This window comes from Brachypodium distachyon, chromosome 4, assembly GCF_000005505.3.
Source record: "Brachypodium distachyon strain Bd21 chromosome 4, Brachypodium_distachyon_v3.0, whole genome shotgun sequence".
NCBI lineage: Eukaryota > Viridiplantae > Streptophyta > Magnoliopsida > Poales > Poaceae > Brachypodium > Brachypodium distachyon.
In genome coordinates, this window is record NC_016134.3 from 24,728,017 (window position 1) to 24,754,370 (window position 26,354).

A 26,354-nucleotide genomic window follows, 5' to 3' on the forward strand; every position below is an offset into this window, starting at 1 on the left:
TGCATGACATGCATGTTTATTTTATTATACCACAGATGCATGTTTATTTTATTATACCACCGATGCATATTTATTTAATTATACCATCCACCACTATAATCATGTTGCCATGTCATTCGCATATTATTATGCATCCTATTTTATTTTGCAATTCCACCATTTATATAGTAATTTTTTTATCACTTTATTCCCACTCTACTACCTTTACTTTATTTTTACATACATCCGAACATTTGATCATGTCACTCATACTCCCTTACCTTTCCTTCTTGTTTTCTATAGATGGGAAGCCCAATACCTTTTGACAACATACCGCCGTTTATTCGAGTCTACTATCCCTCCATGGACGACGACCAGTTGTTCAGTGCCCCTTTGGCGGCACTGTGTGCGTCTCTCCACCTGCCACCACCCAGGTTTAGAGGCCGCGTCGAGCCCGCCGTGCCAGAAGGATGGCAGCCACGGTGGGAGATTGAGGCGAAGATCCGCAGGCGTGAGATCGCGCCGACTACACAGGATATCACCTTCATCGCCCGCTACCCCACCTTCGAGCAGGGCCTTCAATTTGCCATGCAGTGAGCCTTCGCGCAGGTGTGCCGGGACTATCGGCACGAGTTTCCCGAGGACTCCCCCTTCCGTCTCTTTGGAAGGCGGAACCACACGTGCTCATCCGCGGCCATCACCGACAGCGAGAATGCGACCCCGGTGACAACCCACTTCGAGAACTTGGAGGCAAACACAGTGGGCCTAGAGTCTTGCCTCGAGCACGAGATGACCAGGGCTGACTTAGCCGAGGAGCAGGTCGGTAATCTGCTGGGAGAGAAGACCCAGTGGCAGGAGGACAAGGCATTGTTGCAGAACACGGCCCTCAACATGGAAGGAGTCATTAATCAGTTGCTGTATGAGAGGGACCAAGCTCGTTTCTACCGCGAGAAGTTCAAGACGTTCCTCGAGGCCACCGCCGCAGCCGAACCCGCAGATACGAGAGAGAAGGCCCGCTACTACAGTGAGCGGTTTAAGGCTTTCACCGTAGCCGAAGCCACCGCCGCCGCAGCTGCTGCACCGGCGCCAGACCAGGCCCCACCTCCACCGCAGGATCAGGAGGTGGCGCCTCAGGAGGAGGTGCCGACCGAGGAGGAGGAGCCCCAGGAGGTCCACGAGATGGACACTCCTGCCACCAACACCCGCTCCAAGAGGAAGAGGGTGAACGGGGCCACGACGACAGCCACACCTCCCTAGTCTCGATGCCTGCCAGTCTTTATCAGTTATTTTCATTATCAGTTTTGCGAGTTAGTCATTGACCATACAATCTATGTGTATGGCAATGTAGATCGATTGCATTTTCCGTAGTCTTTATGGGCAGTGTCCCATCATGAACAAGTGTGTTTTGCTATCTCTTTCAAAACCTTTTTATGAATGATTGAGTGTATGATTGAGATATGCTTGTGTTAATATCTGGTTTTGTGGGGGCTTAGACATCCTTAGCTCTATTATGTCTATTATTCCTCATCTATGCTACCCTAAACAGATGCCTCTGAGAAGCCAAAACCTCGCCAACAATGCTGAGGCCGGCAATGCCGAAGCAGACAGAAATGCTGCCACCATGCAGCAGTTATTGGCGGCACAAATTCAATTTTTCCAGCTGATTACTCAGCAAATTGCCAACAACAACAACAATCAATAGAACAACAACAACCAGCAGCACCACCCACCTCAAGTGGATATGCTGACCAGATTTCTGCGATTGCGCCCGCCTACCTTTTCCAGCTCCACTGAGCCCATTATGGCTGACGATTGGCTTCGTTCAGTCAACAAGAATTTGGTCACCATCAACTGCACTGATGAAGAAAAAGTGAGGTTTGCAACTCATTTGCTAGAAGGACTCGCAGCGTCATGGTGGGAGAATTTTCAGATCAGCACCCCCATCGAGAACGTCACCTGGGACATGTTCCAAGAAGCCTTCCGCACCGCCCACATCTCTGCGGGGGTGCTCAGCCTGAAAAAGAAGGAATTTCACAGGCTGCGACAGGGAAGCCGCTCTGTGTCGGATTATATTGAGGTTTTCAACACGCTGTCCCACTACGCGCCGGATGATGTGAACACCGATGCCAAGCACAGAGAGGAATTCTTGGACGGTCTGAACGACGAGCTATCAGTTCAACTTGCTATTGCTTATACCCCCACCTACCAGTCCTTGATTGACAAGGCCATCATTCTAGAGAGCAAGCTCACTCAAATGGAAAGCCGCAAGAAGAGACTTCACCAAGGAGGCTCTCACACTGGCCCGCACCAGAAGTAGCGAACCTCCTATGATAGAAGTGGCAGTTCCTCCTTGAGCAGCAATGGGAACCAGAACACCCACCACAGTGGAGGTAATGGACACAGCCACCGCCAGGGAAGCCAAGGACACCACCACCAGGGTGGCAATGAGAACCGGCACCATCAGCAGCACCAGCATCAGCATCAGTTCGCTCGCCCAAGGCCCACCAATGGCAATTGGAAATGGCAGGAACCACGGCAATGGCCAGAGCAACAATGGTCAGAATCACAACGCCAACAAGGACCTAAGCAAGGTAGAGTGCTTCAAGTGTCACAAGATGGGACACTATGCCACCAACTGCCCGGAGAACCAGGATGGCACTGGGAACAAGCCCAATCCATTCCAGAAGGGCCATGTGAATCATGTGGACGTGGAAGAGATCACCGAGGAACCATGTATCATACTTGGCACCTTCCACATTAATGCTTTTGAAGTACTAGTTCTATTTGTGGAAAAGAAGGACAAGAGCCAACAGATGTGCATTGACTATCGTTCACTAAATGAGGTGACGATAAAGAATAAATATCCTTTGCCCATAATCAATGATCTTTTCGATCAATTGAAGGGAGCTCAAGTGTTCTCAAAGATTGATCTGCGATCAGGGTATTTTCAGCTAAAGATCCGAGAGATGGACATTCCCAAAACAGCTTTCACCACTAGGTATGGACTGTATGAGTACACCGTGATGCCTTTTATTTGACCAATGCACCTGCATACTTCATGAACATGATGAACAAGGTGTTCATGAAATTCTTAGACAAGTTTGTCGTGGTATTCATCGATGATATCTTGATTTATTCCAAGAGCAAGGAAGAGCATGAGCAGCATCTGCACATGATTTTGGAGAAGTTGAGAGCGCACAAGCTGTACGCCAAATTCAGCAAGTGCGACTTTTGCTTGTCAGAAGTTAGTTTCCTTGGACACATAGTGTCAGAAGCTGGAGTAGCTGTTGATCCAGCTAAGGTTGCAGCAGTTACAGAATGGGAGGCACCAAAGAACGTCAGAGAAGTCCGCAGTTTCCTTGGACTTGCTGGTTACTATCGGAGGTTCATTGAGAATTTCTCCAAAATAGCAAAACCTATGACTGAGCTCTTAAAGAAGGAGAAGAAGTTTGCCTCGAATGAGAAATGTGAAGAGAGTTTCGAGGAGTTGAAGAAGAGACTGGTGTCCGCACCTATTCTTGTGTTGCTTGACCTGTAAGAGGATTTTCAAGTATACTGTGATGCCCCACGTCAAGGTTTGGGAGGAGTGTTAATGCAGGGAGGAAGAGTTGTAGCATATGCTTCGCGGCAACTGAAGAGCCACGAAGGCAACTATCCCACTCATGACTTGGAATTAGCATTGGTAGTGCACGCCCTGAAGACTTGGAGACACTACCTGATGGGGAAACAATGTGAGTTGTTTACCGATCACAAGAGCCTGAAGTACATATTCACTCAGAAGGAGTTGAATCTGAGGCAGAGAAGATGGCTAGAGCTGATAAAAGATTATAATCTGAACTTGCAATACCATCCAGGCAAGGCTAATGTAGTAGCCGACGCTTTGAGCCGAAAGGGCTATTTGAATGGACTGACAGCTGGGGATTTACCGCCAGAGTTGTGCGAACAGTTCAAGAACCTCAGACTGAAAATAGTACCGGAAGGTTATTTAGCCACTTTGGAAGTACAGCCCACGTTGCTGGAAAAGATCAGAAAAGCACAGAAGGGCGATTCGGAAATAAATGCGATCAAAGAGAATAAACTCATCGGGAAAGCGGAAGACTTTCGTGAGGATGACCAAGGAACCATATGGTTCGGTAAACGCATTTGTGTACCGCAGGATCCGGAAATCAGAAAGCTGATTTTACAAGAAGCCCATGATTCACCGTACTCAATCCACCCTGGGAACACGAAGATGTACATGGACCTCAAGGAGACATTTTGGTGGTCCGGATTGAAGGGTGACATCGCAGAATTCATTGCCTTGTGCGATGTGTGCAGCAGAGTTAAGGCGGAACACCAGAAACCAGCAGAATTGCTAAGACCACTGCCAATACTAGACTGGAAGTGGGATAAAGTAGGCATGGACTTCACCGAATTACCAAGGACCAGATCAGGATATTATTCCATATGGGTAGTGGTTGACCGTTTGACCAAGGTTGCCCACTTTATACCGGTAAAGACCACTTACACCAGTGCTTAGTTAGCGAAACGCTACATGTCAAGAATCGTGTGTTTACACGGAGTACCCAAGGAAATAGTTTCAGACAGAGGTACCCAATTTACCTCAAGATTTTGGGGACAACTACATGAGTCTCTAGGAACGAGACTAGAATTCAGCACAGCTTTTCATCCGCAGACGGATGGACAGACCGAGAGAGTAAATCAGATCCTCAAGGATATGTTGAGAGCCTGCGCTCTAGATTATGGATCCAGTTGGGATGACAACCTGCCGTATGCAGAATTCTCATACAACAACAGCTTCCAAGCCAGCATAGGAATGTCACCGTTTGAAGCTTTATATGGAAGGAAGTGCAGAACACCATTGTTATGGGATGGTGTAGGAGACCGCAGCCTATTCGGCCCAGATTTGATAAAGGATGCCGAGGAAAAGGTTTGACTCATCCAAGACAGACTGAAGGTAGCTCAGTCGAGCCAGAAAAGCTACGCAGATTCCAAACGTAGGGAAGTTACCTACGAGGCTGAAGATAGAGCATATCTGAGAGTTTCACCGATACGCGGAGTTAAGAGATTTGGAATCAAAGGAAAATTAGCACCCCGTTTCATTGGACCTTTCAAGATCTTGTCACGCCAAGGAGAGGTGGCCTACAAGTTAGATTTACCGGAAGCACTGTCCAATGTCCACAATGTCTTCCACGTATCGCAACTGAAGAAGTGTCATCCTGAGATGGCCGACACCCCACTAAGGGACACGATACCGCCAGAGGAAGTCCAACTGCAGAGTAACCTCACCTATGAGGAGAAACTGATAAGAATCTTTGATACAGCTGAGAGACATACCCGATCCAAGACCATCAAGTTTTGCAAAGTTTAGTGGGACCATCACACAGAAGAGGAAGCCACATGGGAACGCGAAGATGATCTTCGAGAAGACCACCCACACCCCTTTGCTAGCCAAACCGAATCTCGAGGACGAGATTCATCTTAAGGGGGTTAGGTCTGTAACATCCCAAAATTCCAAAACCTTTCATATGCATTGCACTCATGAGCATCATGCCACAATTGCATTTTTGAATTCAAATTTGAATCTCAAAAGGCTTTAAAAAGATTTTATTTTAATTTAAACCTTAGGGTTTCACTCATTTGAGCTTTGGATCTTCAGACCAATAGGGTTGATCTATAAAAGGGGTTTATTGCATAAAAAGGCTATCCCATAATTTTTGGATAATTATTTGGAGTTGAAAAACTATTTTATTTAAATAGTTATATAGCGCTAAAGGCATTTATAGGGCAAATGTATTTTTATATATTTTATTTTGAGAGGAAATTACTCCCAAAACATGATTTTACAAAAAAATTGGAATTTATTTGGATCAATTTGGAGTTCAAAATCAAAAGATATCAAAGAAATCAGAAAAAGAAAAAGAGAAAAGGCTAAAAGAAAAAAAGGAGTAAACTGACCGGCCCGGCCGAATTGGGCCGAACCGGCCCACTTACCTGCCGCGTGCCGCAGCCCAGCCCGCCTAGCGCCGCGCACGCGAGCCGCAGCCGCTGACAGGTGGGCCCACCAGTCAGCTTCGTCTCCGCCGAGACGCCACCGTGACGCGCGCGCCTGCCATGTACGCCGCTGCGCGCAATCTCCGCCGCCCCGTCTGCTCCGCGCGCAATCTCCGCACGCCCCTATAAAGCCCTAGCCTCCGCGCCTCTTTCCCCTCTGCTCGCCCCCTCTCTCACACGCCCTCGCTGATGAAATTTCTCGCCGGAGCTCGCTGGACGCCTCCGTGATTCTTGGTCGCCGCCGACGAACGAGTGAGCAAATCTCGCCGCCACTTGCACCCCTCTTCTCCTCTCGCTCTCGCGCATCCCCTGACGTGCTTCTTTTTCTTTTTCACGCACCGCAACACCTCGCCGACGTCAACTCGGAGCTCCTCCGCCGCCCGTCGCCTTCGCGTCGTCCCAGCCCAGGATTCCGACGACCCCGAGCCTCGCCGACCCCTTTTCGTCCGCGTCGCGACAAGCCGCACCCGACGCCCGCTTCCCCGAGCCACCAGCTTCGCCAGAACAACCCCCCGCCGCTCCCTGCCGCCGCCGACGAACCTCACCGGAACCCTAGCCGGACCGGAGGTGAGCCCGAGAGATCTCGACCGTTGGATCTCGACCAACGGCCGAGATTAGATCCTGTTATTCTTTTAAAGCGAACCGGTATCGTCCAATGAGAAGCCGACACGTGGCACTGCTTAAGTAAAAACGAAAATAAAATTTTAGTCCCGGATTTGATTTAAATAGCACTTTTGCAGAAATACCTCTAAAACTTCAAATGATCATAACTTTTAAACCCTTTGGCCAAATTTGACAAATTTTACCTTTCTGGAAAGATCTTGACCTGTAGAATCTTTTGGCAATGTTTAAATTTAAATTTGAGTATTTTAATCACAGTCAATTTACAGAATAAGCTTTAATGCCATTTAATTCATAACTAATTATTAAAAATTCCTTTTTAATTGAAACCAGTGCCCAAAAGTTTGTTTTATTGCCCTCTGTCCATTGGGACAGAGAAATAAATATCTTGAATTAAATATTTTGGCTGATGCCAATGAAACTATAATTTAGGGTTTTAATAAATTGTTTTTGCCTTTTTGTTTAAAACCCTAATGCATGTGTTTTAATTACCAATGCTTAGGATCAGTTGACCACCCAAATAAAATAAACCAAATCATGTCACATGTTTTGCATTGCATCACGGCATATATCTTCTTTTGATTGTATTGTGTGTTTATGTATGCATTGTTTGTAGTTGATTAGTTTTCTCGGAGAGCGAACGGTGTGATTGCGAAGAGTGCTTGAATACAGACTGCTATCAAGGCAAGTTCACTTTGACCATCATCCTATTATTTTATTATGCATTAGTTTTATTAGTTGCATTGTTAGGATTATTATTGTATCTATGCTAGCTATGATCTCTCCTAGTAGTATAGGATACCCGTGCCATGTCCTCACCACCAATTGTCATCGTAGTAGTAAATGCTATGCTTTGATAATATACGAGGGTCGTATTATTACAATGTGATGTTATTGAATTAAAGTATGGTTTTCCTAGTGTGTGGCAAAACAACTAATTCAATGAACCATCCTGGGTGGGCTGCTTTGAGTATTTGAGATGTATGCGACGTCAGGTCCATTTCTATGAGTCGTCTGGCCATTTCTATGGGAGCGCCTGCGTCACAAATGTGGGATGCCACCCGGGGTAACTAGAGACTGGACTAGTTTCATTTTTAGTAGCTTCCAGTACAACCACATGGTATTATGGGCTCTGTCAGGATGGATGTAAAAAATATGAACCTAGATCCGAGGTGACATTGGTATGTAGCAGTGTAAGTTGGAATGCGTCCCTCAGGTGGTTTGGGAAATATGTTCTGAAAATTCCTGTAATCGATGCCGTTGCTACTCTACCCTGAGGACACCAAGGGATTAACACGTCGATTTCTTGTGGGTAAAGTGTGCCACCTCTCGAGAGTGTCAAACTAAGTACTTAGCCATGTCTCCGGTTACGGACAATTATGAGCAACTAGATTTGGGGGCTGTAAGGAAGGTCTCACTCATTCCAATTTCCTAATAAAATGAATGGATTGAATTGGGTAGGAGCATTGATGTGTCTACTCAATGTGCCTAGGTTAATATGAGCATGGGTGTTTCTACCCCGTGTCCAATAGAAATAAAACTATTTTGATTAAAAATGATAGGATGGTACTTTGATGCTTTTAAGCAAATAGCCAAACCCCTGTTAGCCAAATTATGCATGTACTTGATAGGTCCTTTATAACTCTGGTGAGCTTGCCAATCCATTCAAATGTATTGACCACGTAGTGGCTGCAATTAACAATGCAGGTGGATCCGACGATGAGTGAGGTGCGTCGTTATGTTGTGGGTCATGTGGTTACATTCCAACATGCTCTAACCTTGGAGTAGTTGTGGCCCTTCGGTTCTACCCTTTTCCGCTGTAGTATTTTGAAACAATGTTTTTTGATGTTGAAACAGTATTTGTTTATGCTTGCCCAAGAGGTCATGCGAGGTTGTAAGTACTATTTAAATTCTGGATGATGCGATGTAATAAAGTACTTTTGACCTTTGTTTCTGTATATTTCATCATGAAACTGTGTGTGCTAGTGAGTCGATCCATGGACTAGCACAGTAAGCATAGAGATCGAACCCTGTAAGGGGGGAGATCGCTTCAAAGTTACATTCGCAGTCTTGTCACGATGCCTCTAGGGTTGCATAAGCTTTTAGTCTCTAATCAATTGCCTTTTGTCTGGTTACTTGTCCTATTACCTTATCACATGTTAGTTTATTGCCCTACTTGGTCATTACAAGTCTTGCTTAGATTGCTAGTCTAGTGTCCTTACTTGGGGTTATACAATTGCTACATTCACATGCTACTTCATGTATTTAAATTGCAATTATTAAACTGTGACATGTTTTTATCTGCAACGATGGGAGGCCGTGCTTACGCACTGGTGATTTGTTCCATTTGCGCTGACCTAAGGACTGAGTTCTCGTTTTCGCCGATCCAAGAAACTTCGCGCTAACCGCTCGTGGGAGAAGATATGGCTTCCCCCTCGGCCTAGTACTCGTTTCATAGCTCTTCCAGGGACCACATAGTTCTTGCGTTCCATTTGGCATATCGCATACACACGGGTGTTGTGTTGGAGACTTGTTAGTGACCGTGCATTCATCTAGGATTTGTGGCACTAGTCTGGAGTGGTCATCCTTCGGGCTATGAACCACTACCAGCTGTCCTCGCAACTCTTGAGTCCGTACGACGCTTCGGCCGGGCTCTCGTTTCGGATAGACTCTGTTGGGTGGTCCCCTGGATTAGTCGTGGGGCTTGGAAACGCCGTGTCGCCCAATCCTGCCGACACACGTCTTCGTGTGTTCCTTCTCGAGTGGCAATAAGGGTTGGACGAACGTGTACGGGTAAATTGGTGCACCCTGCAGGGATAAATCTTTCGGAAAGCCGTGTCCGCGGTTATGGACGACTTGGTTGGTCATTACTTGATCATAGAGAACTTAACCAACTTAATCTCAAAAGCTTGAGTAGTAATTAGCCTTAATCATGGATATGCTTAAAACTGCTTAAGTGTGAGTGCCTTTGGATCATTTGCTCACAAGGGGTTGAGGGGGTGATAAGAGGTTGTGTTTGGTTACTGTTAGATATTAGGGAATCACCTCACTTAGTAGACGCTCCTCATCCTCTACTTAGACGATGTCATTAGTGTATCTCTCTAGATATATTGCTGCTGCATAACCCCACCATATTTATCCATCCTTTGAGACTTGTTGCATAATTAGATTAGTTCTCCCCGTAAGTCTTGCGAGTACTTTGTACTCAGTTGCTTTGCAACGTTGTTTTCTCCGAGTTCCCAGAGGAGCGGGTGAGTGGTTACTTCGTGGAGTATGACGATGACAGCTTCGACGTTTAGCCAGCAGATTCCAGAGCAGGGTTTTGTGAACTTGTGGCGGGCTCTCTTTTCAGTTTCAGCCTCTTAGGCAATAAATGTACACTTGTCCGTACTCGGGCCTAATTTGCTTCCGCAGGTGTAATGATGATTGTGGACATGTGTCCGTGAGTTGTAATAACTTGTTATTTCGCTACTTGTATGAGCTTAACTTCATCTTGTGTCGTAGAGTGATGTTATGATATCGTTTTTGTTCCAACCTGTGGTGAACACAGTGCGTGTATGTTGTGAAGTGTTCATCGTAGGGAGGCACTGGAGCTTGATTTATGCGCGAATTAGCATTTGGGGCTAAATTGCATACGGTCCCGGAGTCTCACAACCAAGAAGACGAAGAAGCTGCCGACGGCATCGCGCGGACGTGGGCGTGGCACTGGGCGCGGCATCGGCCACGGCCATGGCATTCCTGTTGTTTAGATACAGCTCCACTCCGTCGTATGGCCGGCGCCTCCCCGCTGCGCTGCTCCTCGGCCCCCGTCGTCTGTTATTTGTCCTTGTTCTAGGTTTAGGTCCAAGCATTCGCCTCCCAGAAGGCCTATCCGAGTCTGCATGTCGCCATCGAACTGTTGTGATGTTTTATACTCATCGAACTCCTGTTATGTTCTATGTGTGCCCCTGTATGTTGCGTGATGACGACGACCCCTCCTCCCACCGCGTGCGACTCTACGCGTCTCCTGTGCTGGAATGTGTGCGGCCTGAACAACCCTGCCCGCCGTGCTGCGGTTAGGGCCATGGTGGACAACTCTCGCGCCTCGATTGTTTGTTTGCAGGAGACGAAGCTCCAGGCGATCTCCGGCGCTGACGTTGCCGGTCTCTTGGGGCCGGATTTTGCCTCCGACTTTGGTTTCCTCCCGGCTCTGGGGACTCGGGGGGGGGGGGCATCATCCTTGCCGCTTCTAACCGCTTCTTCTCTCTTCACAACTTCTCTTGCACGGCCAACACCATTTCCGCCACCATCTCTTGGCGAGCGGACGGCTCCAGTTGGAACCTGATCGGGGTTTACGGTCCGCAAGGTGATTCAGAGAAGATGGCATTCATCCAGGAACTTCGCGCTTTGGCTTCATCCCAAGGGCCGAATTGGCTCATCTTTGGCAATTTCAATTTGATCTACAAAGTGGCTGACAAGAATAACACACTGCTCAACCGGCGCCTCATGGGAAGCTTCAAGAGGGCCCTGGATGTTCTCTCCCTCAAGGAGTTACGCCTTTTTGGTAAACGCTTCACCTGGTGAAGCGAGCATGAAAACCCTACTCTCACTCGGATCGGCCGTTTCTTCTGCACGAGCAACTGGGATCTGCTCTTCTGTTCGGCGATCCTTCAGGCTCTGCCGGCGGCAGTATCTGACCACGCACCGCTCCTCCTTGTTGGAGCCTCTTTCTTCCCGAAGTCCGGCAACTTTCGCTGCGAGTCCTTCTGGATGCGCATGGAGGGGTTCCGGGACATTGTGAAGACGGCACGGAGCGAGCCTGTGGTTTCTCACGACAAAGCCAGATGTCTCCTTGTCAAGCTTGCCCGTACCGCTACCGCCGTTGGGCTTGGAATAGGGCCTCCTTTCGCAGCATCAACCTCCAGATGGCTATTGCGACTGAGGTGATCTGTAACATCCCAGAATTTTCCAATTTTGGAATGTTAATAAAATAATTATTTTAAATAAAATATTGGCTTTGGAAATATTTTGGTTGTGAATTTCTGAAGGATTTGAAATTTTTAGGACTTATTTAAATTTTTCCACACCATGTTTGAATATTCAACAAAAGAGTGGATTAATATGACTATCCAAATTATACAACACGGTTGGGACATTAATGTAAGTTCAAAGTTATTATATTTTGGAGCCATATGCATCTTATGATTTCCACCGGATTATTCTTTGCATCTAAATAAATCCTATGTTCTTTTCGAAGGATTTACTAACACACTGAGATTCCAATTTGGATGCCATGACCATTTGAGAGCATCGTTGGAATATTTAAATCGATCAGAAATGTTCTCCAACATTTATCTAAATGATAAAGAGAGGGAATAATATGACTTTCCTAGTTATAAGGTTGGAAACATATTTAATGATGCACCTATGTTTTCTCGATTTTTATTTTGACATGTTAATTTTGTTTTCGAGAAGAAGTTATCAAATATTCGAGAAGAGGATAACGTGACATCCTCATGTGCAAATGTTATTCCAACATTTATTCCATCGTTGAGAGTGGGATAACGTGACTTCCCAAATATATATATAGTTGGAAACATCTGCGATGGTTTACATGATTTGTGATTTGGTGTTATAAAGCTATTTGGGAATTTAGTGAACCATATAATTATTATAAGATTTTATTTGGAGTTCAACCCAATGGGGGATTTAGCTAAGGAGGGGTTTTAGTGCAAAGTATGCCAACCTAATATTTTATTGGAGTTTAAACTAATTTATGAAACAAAGGTTTCATAATAGATTTTAAAACCTATTTTATGTATTACTTATAAAGCCCTAATGACATTTATATAAGCAAAAGTATTTTTACTTATTTTATTTTGAAAAGATTCAAGTCCCAAAATCTCACACTTTGGAGGATTTGAATTTACAAATTTTCTGGAGTTTATTTGGACTTATTTGGAGTTAGCAATCAAAAGATATAGATGAAAACAGAAAAAGAAAAAAAAAAGAAAAAAAAGGGGCAACGGACCGGCCCGGCAGAATTGGGCTGAACCGGCCCAGCTTACCGCGCGCCCGAAGCCGCAGCCTAGCCGGCCCAGCTCTCCTCTTCCTCTTTTCATTTTTTTTTCTTTTCTCCGTGGGCCTCCTTCTCCCTGTGGCCCATCTCCTTTCCTTCTACCTGGGGCTTTCTCTCCCTCTGGCCCATCTCCTCCGAGAGCACGAGCACGAGCTCGTCTTCCTCCTCTGCACCTAAAAGGAAACCACTCCTTTCATATTTTCTTCCTTCGATTACTTTGCTTCCCGCGTGTCTCTCTCCGAAAGGAAACCACCCCATCAATCCTCACCATCCCAAGAACCGATTCAGGAAATCAATTTGAAGTTTCCTCTCATAATCACAGTTTCCAAAAGAGGCGTCCCGAATGCCGCCCGTTGACATCCACGCCCGATCTCCCTCCTCGGCCAATATAAAAGGATTCCACGCGCGTCACTTTGAGCCTTTGCCTCTCCCAATCCCATCAACGTCTTTCTCCGCCCGTCACCGCCACCATTGTTGCAGGTGAGCTCGCTCCAAACCTCCGTTCTTCGATTCCTTTCACCGGTAGACTCATGTGACCCGTGTCTACCGCTGTGACAAGGTTGTGTGAACAACCGTCGCCGTTGGCCGCGTCGTCCCCCGATCCCATGCCGACGCCGCACCCGGAGCTCCGCCGTCGCCGTCCGGAGGCGCCCTCGACCCTGCAAGCCGCGTCACGACGTCCGCCCTGACACCGTGCACGTCCCTAGCCTCCTCACCGACCCCGAAACCTGCCGGAACGACGACTCCAACGACAACCGCCACCGCCTCGGAGCACCCCGACGAACACCGCGACCACCCTCGGCTTCCTCTCGTCTCCCTCGACGTCTTACACAACCACATCGACCTCGCCGACGAGTTCCTCGCCGTTTCCGTTTCATCCCCCGGCGAACCGTCTCCGTTTTGGGTAAGAAAATGTCTCTGCCGATTTCCTGCCGCGGCAGAATCCTGCAGCAGCGCAGTTTAGATTAGCCATGTTTTGGAACCCGTATCTTTTGAACCATAAACAATTTTGTTCCGATCGTTTTGCTGTAGTTAGAACACATCTTTATATACAGACTAAGTCAAGTTGTGAACCCATTATAGGCCATCTTCACTAGTGCATCGTCGTTGCAAAACAGTACCTTCAGCAGTTTCCCACACAGCCAAATCTTAAAAAGCCTTTAGTTACAGAAACCTTGTTTTAGATTAGCCTATGTTGATTCGACTGTAGTTTCTTCCTCGCTTATCCATTTAGTATGAAATAAGTGGAAAATGGAAGAGTAGATAGAACACACTTTTTCATCTTATTGGCCCTCTGTCTTTTGAAGCCATTAGCACCAGTACATTTTCAGTAGAAGTTAGTATCTTTAATCTGTCAGAATCAGACTAGCCAGCTTTGCAAGCCAGTAGCTAATTCTCTGTAGATCCTTTTGGGATGAGACTTGGTGGGTTTGCAAGTACAATCTTAATACTATACATTAGTATACTTTTCATCCCATGTTCTGCCATTTAGCACCATTTTCCAAACAGCCAAAGTAGCTAAGTTATAACAGTTCATATAGACTTAAATTCCAGACTTAGCCACATTAGTCCATGCCCAACCAAACTTTGTATGTGTTAACACTATCTTATTGATTAGCAATGTTCCAAAGCCCATAGATGTTGATCCATAGTTTTAAACCAATTCATTCTTTCTGTTGTGACTAGAGTACACCAAACTCTAATTTCTGGACCACTTTGTACACCTTCCAAAGTTATTCTACAGTAGCCCATGACCCCTAGAAAATTGTATCTGTTAACAGCCAATGACTTCACCGTTTTAACTCCGATAGAACCCAAGCCTTGTTCCTACCTGTTAGATCTATGCCTAGGACAACCTAACATTAGTTAGGTACTTTTTACTTTAAACTTTGTATTTTCCTTTTGGTTCTTTAATTGGAGTTATGATTTGGAGATCTCGAATAGTTATTTATTATTGCTTTTCGTTCTTCGTGATAGATTATACGGAGTGCGGTAGCTATGAGTATCGAAAAGAAAAAGAATACAAAGACACTAAGCAAGCAAGTTCACTTTGACCATCATCCTAATATTTTATTATGCACTAGTTTTTATTAGTTGCATTGTTAGGATTATTATTATATCTATACTAGCTATGATCTCTCCTAGTAGTATAGGATACCCTTGCCATGTCCTTACCACCAATTGCCACCGTAGTAGTAAAATGCTATGGTATGATAATATACGAGGGTGGTGTTATTACAATGTGATACTATTGAATTAAAATATGGTTTTCCTAGTGTATGACAAAACAAGTAATTCAATGAACCGTCCTAGGTGGACTGTTTTGAGGAAGTGGAGATGTATGCGACGTCAGGTCCATTTCTATGGGTCCATTTCTATGAGTCGTCTCGCCATTTCTATGGGAGCGCCTGCGTTGCAACCAAGGAATGCCACCTGGGGTAACCAAAAACTGGACTAGTTTCCTGTTTAGTAGCTTCCAGTACAACCACATGGTATTATGGCTCTGTCAGGATGGACGTAAGAAATATGAACCTGGATCCGAGGTGACATCGGTATGTAGCAGTGTAGGTGGGGGCGCGTCCCTCAGGTGGTCTAGGGAATTATGTTTTAAAAATTCCTGTAGTCGATGCCGTTGCTACTCTACCCTGAGGACAGCAAGGGATTAACACGTCGATTTCTTGTGGGTAAAGTGTACCACCTCTCGAGTGTCAAACTAAGTACTTAGCCGTGTCCCCGGTTACGGACAATTATGAGCAACTAGATATTGGGGCTGTAAGGAAGGTCTCACTCATTCCAATTTCATAATAAAACGAATGGATTGAACTGGGTAGGAGCATTGATGTTTCCTAGGTTAATAGGAGCATGAGTGTTTCTACCCCGTGTCCAATAGTCATAAAACTATTTGTTTAAAAATGATAGGATGAAACAATGATGCTTTTATGCAAATAGCCAAACCCCACCTAGCCAAATTATGCATGTACTTGATAGGATCTGTTTTAACCCTTTGGTGAACTTGCCAATACATTTAATGTATTGACCCCCTAGTGGCTGCAACGTTTAAATGTTGCAGGTGAACCGGGTAAAAAGTGAGGTACGAATTGTTAGGGTTGCGTGTTTACATTCCAACATGTTTCGACTGTGGAGTTGTTATGGGACTCTTGTATCTTCTGCCTTCCGCTGCAAGATTTTATTTTCTTCTGAGCTAACCCATGTGGTTATGCAATATGTAAGGTACTATTAAATTCTGGATCAATGCGATGTAATATACTTTTGACCTTTGTATCTTGATATTACATCTTGAAACTATGTGTGCTAGCGAGTCGATCCAGGGACTAGCACTGTAAGCACAGAGATCTAACCTTGCAAGGGGGAGGATCGCTTCATGATCGGGAGGCTAGATGTGGACCAAGAATCCCGCCCACTCTTGCCGGCTGAGCGTGAGCTGCGTGCCTCCTCAAAGCGCAAATTCTTGGGATTGGCGGTGTTCTCCAAGATCAGGATCCGGCAACGGGCTCGGGCTTGCTCTATCCGGCTTGGCGATGCGAACTCCGCTACTTCCACAATCGCGCCAATGGAAGGCGTCGCTAGAACTTCATCCAGGCCCTCACCTCGGACACTGACCTTGCCACTTCGCACGAGGAGAAGGAGAAGGTGATCTTCAATCACTTCAAGGCCGCTGTTTTTGACCTCCCGGCTGAGAAGGCTCCTGGCCCCGACAGTTTCATCGATCGCTTCTTCCGTGACTGTTGGGAGATCATTAAGGAAGATCTCAAATTGGCCATCGATGACATGGCTGACTCGGGGGGCCATCTCTCTAGCTTGGTCAACTCTGCCAATGTTGGTCCATTCCGAAGAAGGGGGACGCCGCATCCATCAGGGACTTCAGGCCGATCAGCCTTATTCACAGCCTGGCCAAGACTTTCTCCAAGCTCATGTCCCGGCGCTTGGTGCCTCTGCTCGCCTCCATTGTTTTCGGCAACCAATCAGCATTCGTCAAGAAAAGATGCATTCATGATAACTTCATCCTCAAATTCGCGACATGCATAGTAAGAGAGAGGAAGGGTGCTTCCTCAAATTGGACATCTCTATGGCTTTTGACTCTGTGTCTTGGCCTTTCCTCCTAGAGGCTCTGGAGGCGCTTGGGTTTGGTCCCAAGTGGAGGCAGTGGGTTGGGGTGCATGCTTCTCTCGTCGGCCTCCTCCCGGATCCTTCTTAATGGGGTCTCGGGCCCCCGTATCCCTCATGCACGAGGCCTTCACCAGGGTGATCCCCTTTCGCCGATGCTGTTCATCATCGCCATTGACCCTCTCCATCATATTCTGCGTCGGGCTGTGGAGGAGGGGATTCTACGCCCCTTCGGTGATGCCCACGTTGGTGTGCGGGTGTCGCTATATGCTGACGACGCCGGCATTTTCTCCTGCCCTCATCCTGAGGATTTGAGTGCCATCCATAGACTGCTCGGGATCTTTGGTGATTCCTCTGGCCTATGCACTAACTTGGAAAAATCGGAGCTCTTCCCCATCGGCTGCAGTGAAGAGACGGCCCTGGCGGCCTTGCGCGCCTTCCCGGCTAGGCGTGGGGTTTTCCGCTGCACCTACCTGGGCCTCCCCCTCAACCGACAAAAGCTCAAGGTTGTGGCTTTCCAACCTCTCATCGACAAAGTGGGCTCTCGACTGGCCGGATGGAAGGGACGGCACTTCACCAGGGCGGGCAGTGTGGTGCTAGCTAAATCGGTCCTTTCGGCTATGGTGACCTACACCTCACGGCTTTCACGATACCCTCTGGCATCCTCAAGCAAATCAACAAGCTCATCCGTTCCTTCATCTTGATGCAGCATAGCGGCCCTGGCCAGGAGCCTTCGTCCTTCTCCCTGGTTAACTGGGAACGGTCTGTAGGCCTAAGGAACTGGGCGGTCTAGGTATCCCGGATCTGAGCCATTTTGGCAGGGCCTTGCGGCGGTGCTGGCCCTGGTTCTCTTGGACTGAGCCGGGCCGTCCTTGGAATGGGCTCGCCACCCCTGCTCTCCGGCCAATTTGGATCTTTTTCGGGCCTCCACTCGCGTGATAATCGGTGATGGTGCCAAAGCCCTCTTTTGGCATGATCCCTGGCTCCCAGACGGCTCGATAGCGAAACATCGATGGCCGGGCCTGTTTGCCATCGCCACCAGGAAGCATCGCTCTGTCCAGAAGAAGCTGAGCGATCAAAATTGGGTGCGTTCGCTTCTGCGCATTGACTCGGCCCGGCTGATTGCTGACTTCGTTGAGCTTTGGGAATGCGTCGCCGGGATAGTCCTCTTCGACTTGGCCGACTCCATCTCCTGGCATTGGACCACCTCTGGTTCCTACTCGGCCGCCTCCACTTACCGGACGCAATTCATCGGCTCGGTTCCTCCCTTCTCGGCAGGCAAGGTGTGGAAAGCTCATACGGAGCCTAAGGTCCGTTTCTTTGCTTGGACAGTGCTGCACGGCAAAATTTTAACAGCGGACAACCTTGCGGCTTGGGGATGGCCGCACACGCCCATCTGCTCTCTCTGCCATCTTCACCCGGAATCCATCCTCCATCTTTGCGGTGAATGTCATTTCACGAAGGAGGTCTTCGGCCTTATCCAAGGATGGTGCAATGCTGCCCCGGTGATGCTCCCCTCCCCTTCGTCAGCCAACACCATCTGGGAATCCCTTATCAGAAGAAAGCCCAAAACCGAGCTTCAGGAAATTAGTGGTCAGCTCTTATACATTTGGTGGGGCGTTTGGAAGGAGCGTAATAGACGCATTTTTAGGACCGTGGCTCTCCCCCCCGGAGGTGGCTCTCCTGATTTGGGAGGACATCAAGGGTCATATTCGTGCATGTTCCGCGGTTCTAGGAGATTAGGCTTTCTGGTTCCTCTGTTTTCCTTCTTTCTTCTTTACATTTTCTCCCGGGATCCATCTTGGATCCCCTTGTACAGTGCTTCTCTTCCTAATCGAATGACGGGAATCGACCGTCTTTGACCTAAAAAAAACATTATCTATTACTATATACTCCCTCTGATCCTAAATTCTTGACTCAAATTTGTCCAAATATGGATGTATCTATTCTTAAAAAACGTCTAGATACATGTAATATTTCGACAATAATTTAGGTTCGGAGGGAGTATTAAATTGGAGTTGGTGGTGATCGTTGGACGCCGTAGGTCAACTTCATTAAAATTACGGCCAATATGCCCCCCCCAAGCCCGATGCGTGGGGTGGCCCACCTCCGAGCAAAGCCTCCCCACCGTCGCCCGCTTCCCCTGTTCTCCCACCACCGCCGGACTCGTGGGAGACGGCTGACCTCGATGGCGCCATGAGCTGCCTGCTCCTTTATGCCCGCCGCGTCAACTCCTCGCTGGACCTCGCGACTCGGTGCAGCCGCATGACCGCATCCCCCAGCGCCCTAAGCGTTCCCTTCCTAGCCTCCGCCAACCACCCACGCACCCTCTTGCAGCCGATTCTAGCCATCAAGGGAAGCCGATCCCTTTGCCACAGGTGGAGAGGAAAGTTGCGCTGACGCCAAGGCTGAGGAGGGGAGCCAATACGAGGGAGGAGGAGGCTGATTTGGTGCATGCTGTGGCGGCGTGGTGCCTCGGCGTCGGCCATCACAAAGCAGCGGCAGAGGAGCGGCAAGCGTGAGCTGCATGGGCGGAAGAGCAACAGAATGGTTCCATGTCTATTCATATTATGCTACACAATTAATGTGCTACAAGAGGCCATGAAAGTAGAGTGGGCCAAACGGTACAGTCCATAGAGCCAGAGACAGAATCGAGAACAACAAGTGGTACGGGAGAACGAGAAGATGGAGAGAAGGGTGCCTCGCTACCTTGCCTTCTTGTGAGAATGGAGCAGTCATGTAACTTCTATAAAATATGTCACTTGGAAAAGTTAGCTAGCATGTTTTGAAATTTCCGTTATTCCGTAGAAACACACGGGTTTTCCTCTAGTTAATGCAACGTTGGAAACTAATGCATCGCATGGAGCACAAAACAACAATGCATGCATGCAACGACTCAAAAACAGTACGTATGTATGTACGTACACAACCTACACAATACGAAAATTATTTCGGAAATCTTTAAGAATTCATTTTGGAAATTTGCTGTCTCAAGTATCTGTACGTAGAAATTGTTTTGGAAAACTTAGAAACTGTAGTTACATTTTTTTATTGGATTTCTCAGAACAAATGGATCATTTGATCGAGTTCGATCGAGGCAAGGGTAGAGGTGCAACATTGTGACCCTCGTGGTACTCTTTAACCCTTCCAAAAAAATTTAGTCTTTTTGGTTGAAATAAATATGATCAAAGGATACACTGAGGGTCACACTTTTATCACTGCCAAGCGTACTACGTAAGCAAAAGCAAAGAAAGGTAGAGCTGTCAAATCTCCACCAGGACTCGGCTCCTCCGCAGTCAACAACCGGATGCGCCATTGGGATCACGTAAAACCAGGCAAAGAATTGTATTTAACCCACATGCAGCCGGAGTGGCATGCAGGCCAGCCTAGCCAAGCCCAAGATGATTTGGTCACTCCATTGACCGGTCAGCATCAAGGACCCCTTCTTCCGTCCCCCTCCTCGTCACCCTCGATCACCCACGCACATATATATACAAACCTAGCTCCGTCCAGCTAGTGGCAGCCTCTCATCGTCTATTCCTTCGTCTTCCTTTCCTTCCCCTCCAGAATTAGCCATTCTTAACTGTCCCCCAACTGCCGCCGGCGGGCGCCCTGGGATGCTCTTGTACACAGTCCAGTTCTTGTGCTCCCTCCTGCGCGCCCTCCACAAGGCCATGGCGTCCCTGCTCTGCTCCCCCACGCTCTCCGTGCCAGCAGCGTCGCCTCTTTCGCTGCGCAGGGGGAATGTCAGTAAGGTGCACCCGATCCAGTGCTTCGATCAGGAGCAGCTGCTGATGGTGCCCACCGCGCTGTCCATGGATGTCTTTGGGGCCTGCAATGTTGGCAACGATATTAAGGTGGAGCAGCAGCAGGTGGAGAAGACGAAGAAGAAGGCGGCGTGGGCGGCGAAGAGGAGGCCATCGATGCTGGTGATACCGGTGAGTGCACCGCCTGAGGCCGGCCAGGCGGTGGTGGCTGGATGGGGAGTGGCGGCGGCTGTCGCGGAGAAAGAGGCCGAGGCGGAGGTGGAGGGAGAGGGGTTTTGGGTGGCCAGCAGGAGAGGAGCGAGGCACGGAATGGAGGATTCCTATGGTGTGATCACTCACAAAGATGGAGCAGATTCCCAGCTGGTAATTAGTTAACCCCTTTCTCTTCTCTTTGATTTCTTATTTTGTGTTGGACATTTGCTTAATTTTGAAGGAAAGTAATTTATTTAATCAAAGTCAATGTTAACTCCTCAAAAAGATGAATTTCAAATGAAATATGATGAGAGAGCAAAGAAAATCCACCCAAGATGCCAATAATAAATTTCTTTCTCTCCAAGATACACCAAGACACTCACAGTTTAAAAATACATTATGGGTTTGAAATGGACACTCTGTCCTAGATGCAAGCTTGACCGTTATTTTTTACTCCTTGTTAAGTGGAAAGAAAAGGTTTAAAAATTAATTGCATGGCATAATTAATGATATTATTTTCATATATGGTCATAATTAATGATATTATTTTCCTATTCAGTTGCAATATTATTTTTATATATCAACAACCAAAATCAGTGAATTTTGACACCACGCATGCTTATGGTGATTGTATCTTTTTTTTTTGAAAAGTAGATAGTGTAAAACACCTATATATTCAATTTTTTTCCTGTAGTCATAAAAATAATTTGGGTGATCAGAATTGACGTTGTTTCATGTAATCATGGATTATTAGCCATCTTTGCCAACTGAAAAGATTTTTCAGATTCAAAAACGAAGAATTTTGGAATAGCTAAGTGAATTATAGGAATATTGAATCTTTTCTCAAGGCTGGTCAACACTGTAACAAATCCGCATGTTCGATTCCACATATATCTTGTCTCAAGTTTCATTATTTTTTAATATCATGTTTCAAGCTTTTTTAAAGTGTGTTCTTAATTATGTTAAACATGACAGGATTATGTGCTTTGATAAATTTTCTATAATTTTTCATCATAAAAGATTGTAAATAATATATATAGCCTTCTAAGTTGCACTATAGTACTAGATCATATAATTAAAACAACTTTGCTAAAAGTATAGAACTGAATCCAGCATTCGAGCTCAATGCAAGAAACGACCTAATGGACCGGCTCGGCTCTAGAGTGAATGCATAATCTCTTGCCACTTTGCTTCAAGTGCTTTTACGGTTAGTTTGGGCTTACTGAACTAGTCGTGCTTAACTTCTTTTTTATATATACAATCTGTTACGAAAAATACACAAGAAAGTACTCCCTCCATTTCACAAAGGTTGGCGTATTTTGTTTCGTTGAGACAAGTCTTTAACCGATAAAAACTTTATGGAGATGTGTTTTTTCATACATGAAACTTATATCAATGGATTCGTCTTTAAAAGTTCTTGCTAATGATTATGGTTTTGTATCGTATAACTTACATATTAATAGGGTAATTTTTGATCAAAAGTTTGTCTTAACGAAATAAAATACGCCTACCTTTGTGAAAAGAAGGGAGTAGAAGGCAAATGAAAGAATAGCCAGAAAGATAGTTGAAAAAACTGGATTATCATAATCCACCGCAGTACTAATCTAATGGAATTGGATTTTTCTACTTGGTTTTAAAGGCCAATTCTAAAGTAATGTTTTCGTTTTAAAGACCAATTCAAAAGTGAGATACACATTAAAAAAAACGATGAAATAAATTGAACTGTTCTAATTAACGGTTAAAAAACATGGAAACAATACATATATATAGAAGCTTACTACTACTACGGATTCTTATTTACCAACTGATCATTCTGAGCAAGACTACAAGTGGATATCTTTATCTCGTCGGTTTTGACCCAGTCAGTTGTGGTCCTTACTACTGCTCCAAGATATATAGCGCGCGCGCCGTCCAACACCGGTTAGATAACAAAATCGTTTTCTCTCCATGTACGTCTTTGCAGGCATTCTACGGGGTGTACGATGGACACGGGGGCCGTGCGGCCGTGGACTTGGTCTCCGACCGCCTCGGCAAGAACGTGGTGTCCGCCGTGCTGGCTGCCACGGAGGCGACGCACGACGCTGTCACGGCGGCGATCCGAGCCGCCTACGTGGCCACCGACAGCGAGTTCCTGCGCCAGGTGTGTGCTATGTTGCTGTTCTTTTTACCAGGTCTTATTTGTCCAGCTAGCCACGTTGAACGCGTCAACTCAGCTAGCCGGTGAAATTAGCAATGTCTTGCTCAACGCTAACAACTTAATTTGTTTACACAGGGCGTGAGAGGTGGTTCGTGTGCCGCAACGGCGCTGGTGAAGGGCGGCGACCTCTACGTGGCGAACCTCGGCGACTGCCGCGCCGTGATGAGCCTCGACGGAGCCGCCACCGCCCTCACCTCCGACCACACCGCCGCCCGGGACGACGAGAGGGCCCGCATCGAGAACTCGGTAATTAATTAATCTCCCTAATTCATTTGCACACAAATTAAACCTCACTCAACGTCAACCATTCACATATAAAAGGAATCAAATTAGGCCAACTTACTGACGTTGGGACGACGTTATTTAACGTGCAGGGCGGGTACGTGAGCTGCGGCAGCAACGGCGTGTGGAGGGTGCAGGACTGCCTGGCGGTGTCCCGGGCGTTCGGCGACGCGGGGCTCAAGCAGTGGGTCATCTCGGACCCGGAGATCAGGAGGCAGCCACTGACGCCGGGTTGCGAGTTCCTCGTCCTCGCCTCCGACGGGCTCTGGAACAAGGTGTCCAACCAGGAGGCCGTGGACGCCGTCGCCAGGAGCCGTCGGAGTTCAAGTTATTGCTGCAAGGAGCTCGTGGACTTGGCGAGGGGGAGAGGCAGCAGGGATGACATCACCGTCATGGTGGTCGACCTTGAGAGGTTTCTGCGATAGCGATGCTCTCTGAACCGGACTGACACAAGACATGCATGCTTTCAGTTTTCATGTGGAAGAAATAACAACGGCAGATGCTCTAGATCTCTGTGGAATGCTCCAAGGGCAGACCCCGATGCTATGGTGAGCAGCGTCGAGAAGGGGATCGAAACTGGAGTAGCAAGCAAATTATCCGGACCGCCCCCGATCTTGGGAGCAGAGATACAGAGAAGCGAAAACTAACGTTGAAACTAACAAATTATGGTTCGTGTGGTTCGTGTGACGGATCAAAAGCAGAGACACGGGAAAAGTGGACTGCAGAGCTGCGCCTGAATTGATCATCTGTACATACCGCGCCGAAATTGTTTTGTTTAGCGGCAACTTGAATATCAGTTTGGCTTTTGTCGTTCGTGATGGATAAATAGAATGTCTGATTTTGATGCGGGTGCCGTCAAGTTCTTGATATAACAAAAAAAAAACCATACCTGCATACAATTTTGGTCCATCGGATGAATCAAAGCCCAAGAACGTTTCTGCAGAGCTCCGGCCCACGCGGACATATCTCGTGGCAGCATGCTCCTAGCTATGCTAAGGAGACCAACAATATCTCACTAAGTCCTCCAGCCCACAAAGTAGTCTAGCCCAAACTAGTTCAGCTAAAAATAGAAAGTTTGTCTATCTTTTTACTAACAAAAAAGAGCTATCTTCTAGAGAGATTAAATTTAAAAGTTTTAAAACTAAAACTCTATTTGAATTGTTTCAAGAAAATTTCAAAAAATAAAAATGAAAGTTCTATCCTAGAAAAGTTGTCGAAAAATTGGAAGTCCATCCCAGAAATTTTAAAATTTTGGCAAAAAAAATATATGAAGTTTGTCCTCGAAATTATAATGTCAACATTTATGAAATCTCATCCAAGTTTCTGAAAGTTCACTTTTCTTCAAAACTATCCAAAGTCTATTTCAAATTTTGGAATTTTGTAAACAGTTCCCCTTTCATAATGCAATGACAGAACACCTGTCTTTTCCATAAAAAAATATAAAAAAGCCCAAAGGAAGCCCAGTAACATTGGTGCGGGGCTCGCTCGGCCGAAAGGAAACGAGAGCATTTCCGGGAAAGAAAGAGATCAACTCCCTGGTGGGAATTTTGATTGCTAACTTGGTTCGTCGTAGAGCTCCGACAAGTAGCAGCCCCGTAGTAGTGATTATGCACATGTGGCAATCTAGACACACATGCCAAATCTTTCAGATATTGAATGTTACTAAAGGATCTTCGGCCACATATGACTACTGCTTCTCGCTTCATAACGGTTTTAGAGCGGTGGAGGTCGTGTCATGAGCTAGCTGAAATGGCGAAATGTTCACCCACCTTGTTTTGGTTTAATTCCCTCTCCCTCGTATTGTTCCTCTTTTACCAAACTATGTAAAGATGTTTTTGTTCACAAATAAAAATGCCGTCAGTGATTGCAAGCAAAAAAAAAGGAAGAAAAGTCGCACCGTTATGTTAACCGCAAATATGGGCGGACCTGTGCCCGGGGCTGCCTAGGCTGTACCCCCGGCCGTGGCCCAACTAGGATATAGGTATCCCACACTACGAAATCTTAAGAATCCATAAAATCCAGTAGATTAGCCTCGGCCCTTTAATCCCAATCACGGCCCAACTAGCAGCCAGGCCAACAAAACGTGAATTGTAGTCAAATTGTTCTTCCCTAAAAAAAAGAGTCAAGTTGTTCTTGACTATTTATTTATGCTTGAGAATATATATTTCGTTATATTTTTATGGTGTCCAAGCATGAATATGCTAATAACCTTTTGGCCGGTGGAATTTAGCCCTGGTCACGTCCAAATCCTAGGTCCGCCAATTGACAGCAAATGTCCAAATGTGCAATCATACAGGACAGAACAAGGCAGGGCTAGTGGTACTCGTGCCAAAGTAATTGCCGTTGAATCTCTAACCAGGAAATTTTTTATACTCTTATAAAAGATTTAATGGTTTTTTATTTCTGTGCTCCTCCTCCTTTATCTGTACTCAGGAATACCCGATGTCAGAAATAGTGCTCGCTGCTACACTTGTTCGTTTCGCGATTCCTCGTAAATGCTCCCACGGAGCATCTGCTAACGGTCAAGCCCTTTGACCGTTTGTTTCTGACGGGTGGGCCGCAGGGAGTGCTGTCAGGTGGGGCTGGAGCCGCGTTTCTGGCGTGTGGGGCTGCGAGAGACAGTGTAAGCGGGCAGGTCTTAACGGGTCTAGTTACCTTACATGCGGGCCACGTCCTGACAGGTGGGTCCATCGCCAATCTCTCTCATCCCTTTCCCCGCGCCTACCCCAAATAAGACCGATTTAGGGTTGTTTGTCAAATACGCTGCCGCCCCCGTCAAATACGCTCCGTGCTCGCCGGTGATACTGAACGAATGGAATCACTGGCAACGCCGCCGCCAGATACGCCTCCGTGGGCTCGCCGAAGAGACTTATGAAGGGAAGCGGCGTCTGCATAGCCTAATCGAAGAAAGCAAAACACACCTCACATGCAAAATTATGGAAGCGATCACATCACAGGCAGTTCAATATAGCGGTTATTAAAATCACACCACATCAATTCATCATCGTAGAACATCCAGTGCAAATTCTAATAATTAACGACATCAATATAAAACTTTACAATCACAACGACGCCGGGT

The 26,354-nt window shown here is 46.6% G+C and overlaps 1 protein-coding gene across 1 annotated transcript; it reads left to right on the top strand.

Moving 5' to 3' along the window:
• The first annotated feature begins 20,382 nt into the window (after positions 1 to 20,382).
• LOC100832067 (probable protein phosphatase 2C 74) lies at positions 20,383 to 24,090 on the top strand. The gene is made up of 4 exons (XM_024455044.1): positions 20,383 to 20,967; positions 22,760 to 22,936; positions 23,069 to 23,239; positions 23,368 to 24,090. Exons 1-4 carry the CDS (start codon positions 20,455 to 20,457, stop codon positions 23,698 to 23,700), a joined length of 1,194 nt encoding a protein of 397 aa, XP_024310812.1. The 5' UTR covers positions 20,383 to 20,454; the 3' UTR covers positions 23,701 to 24,090.
• Positions 24,091 to 26,354: the final 2,264 nt, after the last annotated feature.

Excerpts from the sequence above, each read along its gene's own strand:
- LOC100832067 (XM_024455044.1), top strand. The coding sequence starts at position 20,455 with ATGCTCTTGTACACAGTCCAGTTCTTGTGCTCCCTCCTGCGCGCCCTC. Across the intron at positions 22,937-23,068 it reads ACAGCGAGTTCCTGCGCCAG|GGCGTGAGAGGTGGTTCGTG; the intron begins GTGTGTGCTATG and ends TTGTTTACACAG. Across the intron at positions 23,240-23,367 it reads GGGCCCGCATCGAGAACTCG|GGCGGGTACGTGAGCTGCGG; the intron begins GTAATTAATTAA and ends TTTAACGTGCAG.